General features: G+C 43.1%; 1 protein-coding gene across 4 annotated transcripts in view; it reads right to left on the bottom strand.

The window, feature by feature from the left end:
* Positions 1-705: 705 nt before the first annotated feature.
* The window catches only part of pasha (partner of drosha), a 738,765-nt gene continuing 727,138 nt past the window's right edge, over positions 706-12,332 (bottom strand). For all 4 annotated transcript variants that reach the window (XM_068388798.1, XM_068388811.1, XM_068388805.1 and 1 more), the window contains 2 exons: positions 9,933-10,127; positions 706-873 (listed from right to left, as the gene is read on the bottom strand). In XM_068388798.1, coding sequence (XP_068244899.1) covers positions 781-873; positions 9,933-10,127 — 288 coding nt within the window. In that variant the 3' untranslated portion in view covers positions 706-780. The remainder of the gene's footprint in view (positions 874-9,932; positions 10,128-12,332) is intronic.

Here is a 12,332-nt window from a genome sequence, read left to right as displayed (position 1 = left end):
ATAGTGTGGTTTGTATTTCGGTTACGGAACAAACTCTAGTAATAAACTTTTAAAAACTGAATGAAAACTAAAAGTATGAAAATATGGAAAAGCTGTAGTCTAGCAACATTCAACAAACAAAATTGAAACAACATTTCAGTACAGTATACCTGATAATGAACAACTGATCACAATAAAAAATTGATAAGCTCAAAACCTCAGTAGAGAATAAAGAATTGTGAAATAATCTTGTTAAAAAATATAAAAGACGCAGATTAAAGTGACTGTACATGACAAGTGAACACCATGACTCATTCCTCTGTGACAATTCTACTGCCTCGTTGCCAAGCTTGAATGCATGTTTCCTGTTAATGCTAAAATAAATGTTAAAAGTATTGCGGATAAGACTAAAACTACTTTAGGAGAATTCCTATGACAAAGTACTGTACAACTTTATATATTGTAATGAATTGTTTTTTAAAACTATTGACATTAAAAGTACATCAGTAAGTTATCTTTGGCAATTTATGTAAAAAAAAAAAAATGAAAAATAAAAAATGCTCTTACTACAAACTATATACAATGCACAATAAGTAATTCTGTTACCTCATTAGTTTTAGACTTATGTGTACAATAACAAACAAAATTGGAATAACCACAGGTATTGCATGAGTTGTTAAAATAAACTGAATTAACAACCGACCTCAATTATTAACAATGAAAAGCTGAGCAGGTAAAAATATATTATGTAATATTATACAGTATAACCAATAACAAATGATTATAAAAATTGTATTAAAACTATAAGTCTACATTGTTCAGATCAATCCCTGAAGCTGAAGGTAGGGCGACATCTTCTGGTGGCATGAATTTTCCAATTGGTTGTATAGCACTCTAAAAAAAAAAAAAAAAAAGGAATCAAGGTCATTTTTGTTTGAGACTATTTATATTATACACAATCCATTTAAGACAATACTGTAAACTTAAATATTTCACCAACCAAATATCAAAATGTTTTAATATGAAAAATTTGGAAATAATTTGTATTTTTCGTAACGATGCAAACTTCTAGCTATTTATATGGGTATTACTTTCGGGGAAGCTCAAAGGACGAGCCATTAGAAAATTAGCCAAGGGGGGGGGGGTTAATAACTACTCCAATTGCTCACACACCTGTGATTATACAAATCTTTACTTGATGGTAGGACTTCAAGGGGCTGGGTTGGCAGGCAAGTTTGAATAAATAGCTAAAGGTTTGTATCGTTAGGAAAAATACAAATTTCCAAATTTGTCATTTGTTTCGTAACTGGAATTCAAACCTACGCTATTTATATGGGTATGATGCACCCATTAGGAGGGATGACGTCGCTGCCATTATGGCTTTTTGGCTTTGCCCGTGGATTCCTCATTTTGTGTGTGAGGCACAAAATGAAGGAAACCCTAACACCACGCTATTCTTGCTTTGCAAGGTCTGCAGCCTGCGCAAGCTGTGTGTGTGGCTATATTAGGAATGTGACTGTCAAGGTAGATTCATCTGAAGAGACCAAGACATTCGCAATACCACCTCGCCAGGGTATGGGGACGCAAAAGTATTGACACAATACTATGATACACAAGGGAGCAATGGTTTACCTGCAGTGGTTTGAGGTCAGCTATGCAGAGGACCCAGGATGCTGATTTCCCCAAGAGAGGGGAGGATGAAGGAAAGAAAAGAGCCAATCATTTCTTTACATTCATTCAAACTAAAACCTGGGTAACCAATGCTCTCAACCCTCTGCTACTTATCCAATAAAGAGCTTGAGGTACTAAAGCAGCTGTTGTGCAGCCACCACAGGACCCATAGAGAGCGTATCGAGTCTCCTGTAGGTCACGTCTTGCAGGTATAGAGCGGTAAATGTTGTTTGTCGTTTCTATACGCCCGCTTGTAGAACCTGCGCCACAGAGTAGTTACGTCTGAAGGCTAGAGATGTCGCGATGCCCGACGTCATGAGCTCTGGGTCGACGCGAAGGTGGGGGGTCCGGTTTCAGAGCTAGGTCAATGACTTTGCGATTCCATGCTGAAATTGTGTTTTTAGTGACCCTCCTCTTGGTTCTCCCTATGCTGATGAAAAGCGAAGGCACACGAGGACGAGCTGCTGCTGTTTTTTTAAGGTAACACCTCAAACACCTTACTGGGCAAAGTAACAGATGATCTGGGTTGTCGGTTACAGAACAAAGACTCGAAATCTGGAAGAAGTCAAATCTAGGCTCCGCTACTCCTGGATTCTGAGTCTTGGCTACGAACTCCGGAACGAAGCTGAAGCATGCCTCTCCCAATCTCCTTGAATGAGTGATGTTGTATGAGAAACCATGAAATTCGCTGACTCTCTTGGCCGAGGCCATTCTGAGCAGGAACACTGTCTTCCAAGTGAGGTGGCAATCTGTTGCCTGGCATAATGGTTTGTAGGGTGGCCCCTTAAGGAACCGAAGCACCCAAACCACGTTCCAAGGAGGAGGTCTCACTTCTGACTGAGGACAGGTAAGTTCATAACTCAATATTAGGAGTGAAAGTTCTAGCAAGGAGGAAATGTCTACTTCATTCAGTCTAAAGGCAAGTCTCAAGGGTGAGCTATAGCCTTTTACTGCCAAGATTGAAAGGAGCATTTCCTCTCACAGATATATGAAGAACTCCGCTATTGCTGGAATAGTGGCATCAAGTGGAGAGATAGCCCTTCCACGACACCAACCACAGAAGACATTCCACTTCGTCTGGTAGACTGCTCCTGATGACTTTCGCAGGTGTCCAGACATTCTTTTCGCAACTTTTTGCAAAAAGCCACTCAAGAGAGGAGATGCTGGATAGTCTCCAGGTGTGAAGTTGGAGCAAAGCTACTGCTTTGTGGAAGATGTGGGCGTGTGGTTGTCTGTAGATCATGTCGCGGAGGGAGTTCTTTTGGAAGCTGTTTGAGGAGTTGCAGAAGGTCTGGGAACCATTCTGCATGATGCCACAGGGGAGCTATGAGGGTCATTGAGAGATAGATCAATGTTTTGGTCTTGCCGAGTACCTTTCTCGTCAACCAGAATAGGGGGATAAGCGTAAACAGCAATGCTGTCCCACCGCTGCTGAAATGCATCTTGCCAGAAAGCCTTAGGATCTGGGACTGGGGAGCCTGAAGTTCAGGGCCATTGTGAACAGATCCATAGTTGGAGAACCCCGCAAAGTCAGGACTTTGTTGGCTACCAAAGACCATTCGGAACCCACTATCCGAGTTGCTCTGCTCAGGTTGTAGGTGAGTACATTCCTTTTGCCGGGAATGAAGCGAGCTGATAGTGTTACCGAATGGACTTCTGCCCATCTCAGTATTTCTATTGCAAGATGGGATACGGGCTGCGAAACAGTACCGCCTTGCTTGTTGATGTTAGCCACTACTGTGGTGTTGTCAATCATCACCACCACTGAGTGGCCTGCCAGGAATTGAAGGAGCTGTTGAAGGGCCAGGAAGATGGCCCTCATCTCCAAGAGGTTGATGTGTTGGTACTTTCCAAGACTGACCAAAGGCTTGAGGTTATGTGGTGCAGAATGTGGGCCCCCAACCCTTCTTTTGAATCGATTAAACTAAACGGGTACAATTACATAAAAGCATACAAAAAAAAAAATAAGACAAAAAATAATCAACCATAGTTAAGTATTATAAAGAAACTGCGGTGGGAAACTACAGACGTTGACACATCCGCAACTAATGTCCAAGGCGAATTTCACATTCGTTGATGGATCAAAGGCTATTCTTGGCATTTTCCTCAAGGGAAAAAGGTACAGCAAAGCCCTTTGTACGACAAGGTATGTATTAACTGGCCATAAACCACGAGATGATGCTCTAATGCAACAAATCCGGGGGGAGGACGAGAAGGTCAATGCCCTTTAGCAAATTCTCGTCTGCCACCACCACTCGAGGTCTGTCCGTTCCTCTGATCCCATGGGAATCAAGATGTCCGTGGAATCTAAGGCCTGAATCCAGGTGGACTTCAGCAACCATTGGAGAGATTGAATCTTGAGGCAGCTGTTGGGAACTAGACAGACAAGAAATGATAGATGCCTGAGGAGACATAACCACCTCTGGGCTGGGAGCTCTTCTCGTCTGAGAAAAGGTCTCATGACCTTCCTCAGCCCTACTACCCAGTCATCTGATGGAAAGGCTTTGTGAAGGTTGGTGTCTATTATCATTCCTAGATATACCAGTTGTTGAGAGGGAAGCAGGCATGACTTCTTGAGGTTTACCATGCTCCCCAGATCTTGGCAAAACCTCAGAAGTTTGTATTGGTGCTGAAGAAGGGTTGCCACTGAGTCTGCTAGAATCAGCCAATTGTCCAGATAATGGAGGAGACGGATGCCGATCCTATGAGCCCAAGATGATAATAGGGCGAACACTCTTGTGAAGATCTGAGGTGCTGTGGAAAGACCGAAGCACAGCACCTTGAACTGGTATTTCTTGTCGACTAGACTAAATCTGAGGATCTGGAAGTATGCATCATTTAGATTCAGTGTGCACATGAAGTCCTGTGGTCATACCGCTTGTCTAACCAAGTCTGCGGTCTCCATTCTGAACGAAGTCTGTATGACAAACTTGTCCAGAGCCGAGAGGTTGATGACTGGTCTCCAGCCTCCAGACGCCTTTTTCACAGGAAAGAGTCGACTGAAGAAGCCTGGGGGAGTCATTGAGGACTTCTTGGAGAGCGCCCTTCTCCAATGTGGTCTGGACTTCGGACTGAAGGGCCTGCCCCTTTGCAGATTCCATCGCAAAGGAGCTTATCGATACTGGACTCTTGATCAGTGGAGAGATGGCCTGAATGGGACGTGATACCCTGTCCCCATCGTCCAGTGTTCGGCCTTGGTTGTTGTCCTCTTTGAAGCAAGTTTCGGCTGGCTAGTCTGAGAGAGAGCTAGTGGTTTATGAGTCCTGGAAGTTAGGACCCTATGAAGGAGAGAGTCCTGGTGTGACTTCTTCCATCTCTCTGCTGCCTGCTCCATGTCTCCAAAAATGAACATAGGGGATCCCCCCAAGAGAGGAATTCCGGAGCTTCGTGACCTTGACATGAGGGACCTGACGATGGAAATGCTTGACTACCGAGTCCCTGCATCTCAGAATGATGTTAGCCCACATGTTTACAACTTGGTGGGCAAGGAACCCGACAGTCCGAGTGCCCGAGAGCAAGACGGTCTCCATCGCCTTCCTGGTGCCCTCCTTCAAAAAGTTTCGGTCAGCACCAGGTTCCTCAGTGATCCCAACCAAAGGTCAAGCCATGAAGTAGCCTGCAGGGCGTACTTCGCAACTTTCTCCTGGTTTAGGATCTTCATAGTGGAGAAAGCCCTGAAAATCTCTCCAGATAAATTCCCTTTGTTAATTCCTCTAAGGAATGGTGCAGAGTAAGAGCTGGGAGAGGCTCGTCATGGACCTTGTAATACCTCCTCTACTGGATAACGAGGTGAGAAAAGTTTCGAGGACGATTCTCAACGAAATGTGTCAGAAAAGTCGGTGAGCTGGGCGGAAACCTTATGCTGGCATTGTTCAGCCCCTGAAACAGGACAAAGCCGCACTGGATTCTTAAGGACTTTTGAGTGCCAAAGACACTGTTGAGGAACATGTCTTTGCCCCCTTACGGAGGCAACGCTGGATCTGCCAATCCATTGAGGGACCTGATGCAGGCCAGGCGACTCTCTCTGCTCCACTTTGTTCGAACTAACTGGAAGGTTGACATCCATCCCCGAGACTGAATCCCGGGGAGGGTCGTGGTCAATGAGATGACTGGATATCCTGATCTCAGCTGTGGGTCTAAGAATCCTCAATGAGGATTTTAGAATTGTCTTAGAATCCTTCAGTCCTCTCCTAGGAGGGAAAAAGGTCTCCAGAACCGAAGGCTTCACAGGAAGGACGTTCCGTTGGCTGTCCGATGGGGAAAGGCTGGAATCCTCCTCGGGTTTCGATGCTGTTGCTCTGAAATCGCAAGGGGAGGATTGAAGAGAATCCAATCAGGACTCTGCCTGAACAGGGGTCTCTGATGGAGGTGAAGGGTAAGATCTAGTAGGGCAAGGAAAGGATGAAACAGCAGGTCTGGAACTCTTCTTGGAAGGTCTGGTAAATCAGTTTGACCCTGGTTAATGGTATTTCGTCCTGGATTCTTCTCTTCCTTTTCAGGAGGGACAAAACCGAGGAGGTTTGTCTTAGTAGGGCAGGAGGACATCGCAGAAAATGCTGGAAGTTTCTAAGGGACGAGATGAAGGCAGTCCGAAGGGAAGGCATGGGTGACTGCCCTAACCAAGGCGCTAAACCATGGTTGTTGACCGATGGAAGCACTGTCCATAAGATTCTCTGAAAAGAAAGAGGAAGAATGTTGCAGTGGAGTGTTGGTTACCAAAGCTGACGAAATGGGGAGCTGTGACCTGACCTCCCTACGCTCTATGGACTCCGTACGAGGGGCAGGGAGATTGGGAACCTTGAATTCCTGCTGCTTGCCCTTTTTCCCCTTCTCCGGTGAGCGTGATGTTCTGCGCTTATGAGGAGGGGAACGAATTGACAGCGAATGGTGGAGAGCAACCTCAACCTTACTAGGAGCCAAAGTCCGAGGAGATGAAGGTCTACCGTCTGTCTACTTCTCGCCTTCTGTTCCTCTGAAGGCTGATGAACCGGGGGTGGATGTCGTCGCAGTTGTTCTGCTAATGAAGAGAGCTGACGTTCGGCTCGACTCTTTGGAGAAAGAGATGCAGGATGGGTTGGCGATCAGTGATGAGTGGGCGAGTGGTGAGCTGGCAAATGGTGCCTGGTCGGAGATCGACGAGATGGCGAACGGTGCCTGGTCGGAGATCGAAGAGATGGCAAATGATGCCTGGTCGGAGATCGAAGAGATGGCGAACGGTGCCTGGTCGCAGATCGACGAGATGGCGAACGATGCCTGGAAGGTTGGTGACGAGTCGAAACCTTATCCTCCTCAGAAGAGGAGTGACGAGTTGTTGATGAGATCCACGAGTGACGACGGGAAACGGAAGGTTTTTGGGAGACTGGTGAAGACTAGCGCACTGGAACGTCAGCTACCGGGGCCCGACGAGCAAGAGACTGATGAGATGACAATTGTCGAATCGGCGAACGACGAGCAGGTGATCGGCGAGTAGGCATTCTGCAAGCAGGAGAGCAGTGAGCAGACGATTAGCAAGAAGACGAAGGGTGAGCAGGTGATCGGCGAGAAGGCGAAGGGTGAGCAGGCGATCGGTGATCAGGAGAACTGTGCGTAGGCAAATGGTGAGCAGGTGATTGATCAGTAGGTGAGGAGTGAGCTGGCGAACTGTGAACAGTTAACTGACAACTGACAGTAGGGCGGTCACTCTAAGAAGAGGATCGTGAATGAAACCTCGTTGGTGAGTCACGAATCGGGATTTGTTGACAAATACGAGAAACAGTCGAAGGACGAGAAACAGCAGAATCAGGCGGATCCTCCGGAGAGGAAGCTGATGAGCCAAACAGTTGACGTTTCATCGAAGGTGAAAAAGCGTGACAGAGGCGAAGAGGTGAGAGAGTTCAGCAAGGGGGGTGACAACGACGGCGAGCCTCCACAGGGTCAAGCAGGACAGCAGGCCGGTCAGCAGAAGGCCTCTGAAGAGGAGTCTTTGTGAAAGGTGATCACTTGTTGGAGAGACATGCCTTGGACTTTGCTCCTACCCCAAAGCCTCGGGAGGAGAAGCGCAATCCTCGGCGTTGGCTGACAAAGCAAAGGAAGAGGCAAGATCGGAGTCCACAGGCAGGGCAAAGGACAAAGCCTCAGACACGACCATCTCAACCAGAAGCAACGGATCCATCTCAGACTCGGAAGAAAGCTGCAAACCCGCACCACGCAGAAGGCCAAGCATATATAAGTGCTAAAAAAATGAGCATGTAAAATATGGAATTGAGAGCAATCTGGCGATCGCTTTTGAGTACGAGCCCTATCCCTTAAGGAAAAAGGCGCCCAAGATCTCCAGGTCTGATGAAAGTGCGCTTATTGGGGAGACCGAGCATCTCGCCAAATATGCACTAAGAGCAGCATAAGAGTCTGATGGCAAGAGCAATTGCTTTGATGCATGGACATTAAAATATGGACGTGTAATAGTGTGATCCAAAGTTCCTGTAAGAGAATGCACTCTCGCAGGGGTTAAGTCAAGCATGACTTTATTAGACACATGCGAAGAGAAGAAGAAACATTTGCTGCATAGGCTCCTAATAATATATCTCTAAGTTTAGTTTTATTATATAAAGCATGACCAAGAATTTCAAGTAGAATTATGCTAAAACTATAAGTGTATACAACCGTATTATCATTATTATATATATATATATATATATATATATATATATATATATATATATATATATATATATATATATATATATATATATATAAAAATTTTCTATGGTGGTATCAATTTATAAAACCAAATAATTTTTTTGAATATGATATATCTGTTTTCATGGGATGTGACGGTCTAGAAGGATACTCTTTGGAGAAGGAAAGCGAGAGAACCTTTGCTGGGGAGGCAGATCCCCTTGGGGAGTACAGCAGTATTCTGCTCCTCTTACCCTCAGTAAGGTGTGAATTATTTGCTTTCTTAGAAGATGAGGTTAAAGGAATCGTACTTGGTGAAGAGGGTGGTTGAAGGCGCTTCCTACTTTTACTCATAAAGAGTGCTCCTTGAGCTACAGACGAGGTAATTGTGGATGGTGAAGATCTGTCATCAACTGTACCTTTAGAGGTCTTTGGCAAACCTTAGGGGGTCATGTCAGCCTTCTCCTCTGCAGGGGGCTGCAGGAGAAGGGTTGGCAGCTGAGAAAGCTAAGTTTAGCTTTTCAAGGTTGTAATATTAAAATATATCAGGTTCACCCCAAACTAGAAGGAGAATACCCACCCCTCTCAGGGAAGCCGATTAGCCCAACTCCCTCGGAGATTGCCTCTTAAGTTAAATCAAGGTTGCTGTTCTTCTTCATCCCCAATGGAAAGGAGTGGAGAGGGTTGGAAGTCAGAGTACCAGAGGAAGACGATAGAGGACTAGAGGAACTCTTCGACTTAGGAAGACCTCAGAGAAGTATTTTGTTTAGCCTTCTTTTACCTTCTTGTGCTGTATTCAAGCCACTGCAATGACGGCCACAATTTACAACCCTTGCAGGGTGATGACTTCATACAGTCATGGCCTCAGTAAGAAGGGCAAAATGAATGGGGGATCCACCGAGCTCCTGCTCACAAATATTCCACACATACCTCCAGAAACACCATGGCAGGAGCGCATATCCACAAATGGTTTCTTCACTGTCCAATGCAATCAATCACACTGAAAAGTAAGGAAAAGTTATTAGCCATGTTTAGTCACACCAAGAGTATGTCTGTACACCTCGCCAGTTCAAGTCAAAATGGCTACTCAGTGAGCCGGTGGTGGGTGGAGCTTACCGGCCACCGTCATTACGAAATGTTAACAACCGAGCTTCCAGCTTGGCTGAAATCATACTCCTATTAAACTAAAGGTTAAGGGTTTGTATTCATGTAAGAACAAACAAAACTGAATTTTTAACTTCACCTTACAGGGGCAATACTCTAATTCTCGAGTTCCCTTTGATTAACTAGACGAGACATTGTTGTGACTGAGTTTCAACTGTCATTTAGATACTTTTGCAACTTCTTCAGCTTTGACAGAGTGAGTAAGTTTATTACCCATGGATTTGATTCTTTGTTTTCAAAATAATAGGAAGATTACCATTAAAAAGAAGTACAGAGGAGGCATATTAAAAATCTGCAGGACAGGCAAGAAAATCATGTTGAAGTATATAGACAAGACCTAGATCTGAAAGAAGTTCAGGATGACAACAGAGGGTAGCAAAAACTCCTGTCATGTCCAGCACAGTAAAGGAAAACCTGAAGTCAAAACCTTAATGATGATGTATAATTAACCTAAAAATACTCACCTTGCATTCTTGAAGTTTAAGCATTTCCTTCTTTAGTTTGTTGATGATAGAAGTATTTGGCTGATTAACTGTAGCATTGGACTGCAATAATGTTATTTCTTGTTCCTCTGCCTTCTTTTCCCTCATTGTTTGCATTGACCGATTTCCATACAATCTTAATAACGAACCCCAGCTACTAATATGAGGATGTAATTTCTGATGAGATACAAACATGAGTATTTAAAAGTTAAAACTATAATATTCACAACTACTCTAGTACTATAGTACAGAAACTAAATCAGGCCATCAAAGAAAATATACAATAATGTTAACCAATATAAGACTTCTAATCTTCAAATTATAAACAGATGCTGATGGTATTTGTTTGTGTTACAATGAGACACTTAAAATGTTACATGAATACTTATTCTTGAATAACTATTTCAAAAACACTACTATGAATTTGCGATTTGTCAATTACACATATATTACCAGCAAAATTAATATTTTTTTTTTTCAAGTCAAAAAAACTAAAATAGGTGAGTAAATACTTTTTTTACTATAAAAAGAGCATTAACTATAAAAGAAAAAGTTTGAATATTAGACACAAGCTGAAATAGAAGACTTTTCACATAGCAATGACCTTACAAGGACAATGGCTGACTTGAGATGACGTCCAGTGCCTTTTCTTCAACCAACTGAGTTGCCCTTGTTCCAAGTGTTATCCTTTGTAGAATATTATAAGTCTAATACAATATACATGTATTCTAATTAACTTGTTTAGCATCCTACTATCTGGTGCATCACCTTGCAATGGGACACCTATTCCTTGTTATATTTTATTTTACAGTAAAAAATCCCCCCAAAATCGTCATGGTTGGATTGGGTGAGCACAGAAAACTTGAACTGATACTATATGGTTTAAATTATATTTTCAAGGGACCAAAATTATCTGTATAAGGGGATGGGGCAATATACTAGTAAAATGGCAATATTTAGCTATTTAAATGAATTGGTAAAATAGAGCATGTTGTCATTTACCTTCAATAATATTTCATGTTGTTATATCTGATATATAAAACAGAATCTCCATTTTTTGTTAACACCATTTTCTATAATTATTGAAAACTTCAATAAAGTGCTCTGGTTCCTTTGCCATATCATCCAAGTGGCACTAAGTGAAGGCAAGAAACACGAGAGTTCCTTTGTTACCGTTTACTTTTCGAATCTGGATTTTTGCAAGCCTTCATTTGCTTGATAGTAAGCTTTCTGTATTTGCAAACGGAAAGGAATGGGAAATTAGTTTTTCATGGTTTGAATTATCTCCATTTAGGTGTCTTGTAGTACTGCCATGTGTGTGTGCATGTGTGTGAGGTGTGTAGAGAGAGGTGATATAGGAGTGGATTGGATGGAGTATTGGGATGAACTGGAGTGTGACCAGATTGGGGGATAGGAGGTGGGATTAGGTTGGAAGTGACTCTTAACCTGGTCTATTTCAGAATATAATGGTCAAAAAATGCATACTGGATTGCAGAAAGGACAGGGTTTCACAATAAAAGACCTCAAGTAAATTAAGAGATTGAGGCTTGTGGGGAGGCAGTCTGCTCAATTATGCTGTGTGTGCTATGAGAACCCCTAAGAAACGTAAAATCACAACACGAATTCAATGCGTACAATAGCGCTGGCGAAACGAAATGGTAAAGGAATGGCGAAATGTAGATGCATGATGGGAAAGATGTTGACCAATAGGAGAGCAGGATCTTACAGCAGTAACTAGCACCAAGGTAGGGAGACAACCAATGGAAGAGCAGGACAATGATGGAGAGTTTAGTTTTACGGTGCAAGAATTTTAAAATTATTTTCTCGACCACCGGGTGAATCTCGTTTCGTATCATGGGTTTTTTTTCGTAATATGAGGCAAAAGAATTTTCCTATCTTTTTTTTTTATATCATGAATTTCTCATAAAAAGAAACTTTTGAATCGAGAGGTATTACTGCACCTGGATGCTAAATTGAGTCTTGCAGATGTGACCAATTAAACATAAAGTTCAATATCCATAGTCCAAAAGAAGTGAAGAGAGCATGCAAAAAGCAAGAGATGCTATGGGTCACTTTCCCAATCCTTTTGATGTTCACACAAAAGATCAGGGTGCGATCTTCTCATCAGGAGTTACAGCATCATCAGACATGGAAAGGGACGTCCAAAAAGCTGAGGAACATGGCAAAAAAATGTGACATTTTGCAAGAATGAATCTAAAAATATTGGATAGCATGCCCAAAGTGGCAAAATTCAACACCACAAAGAAGCAAGTTTTGCAGTTTAAGCAGCAAGGAAATGTTGGATTTCATTCGCTATTAAGATCACAAAACCTTGGACTTCAACTGGACTTGAAGGAATTGATGACTTATCCATCTACACCA

This window comes from Palaemon carinicauda, chromosome 1 (assembly GCF_036898095.1).
Source record: "Palaemon carinicauda isolate YSFRI2023 chromosome 1, ASM3689809v2, whole genome shotgun sequence".
NCBI classification, from domain to species: domain Eukaryota; kingdom Metazoa; phylum Arthropoda; class Malacostraca; order Decapoda; family Palaemonidae; genus Palaemon; species Palaemon carinicauda.
Note: the sequence above shows the minus strand (reverse complement) of the source record. Positions and strands in the feature narration are given on the sequence as shown.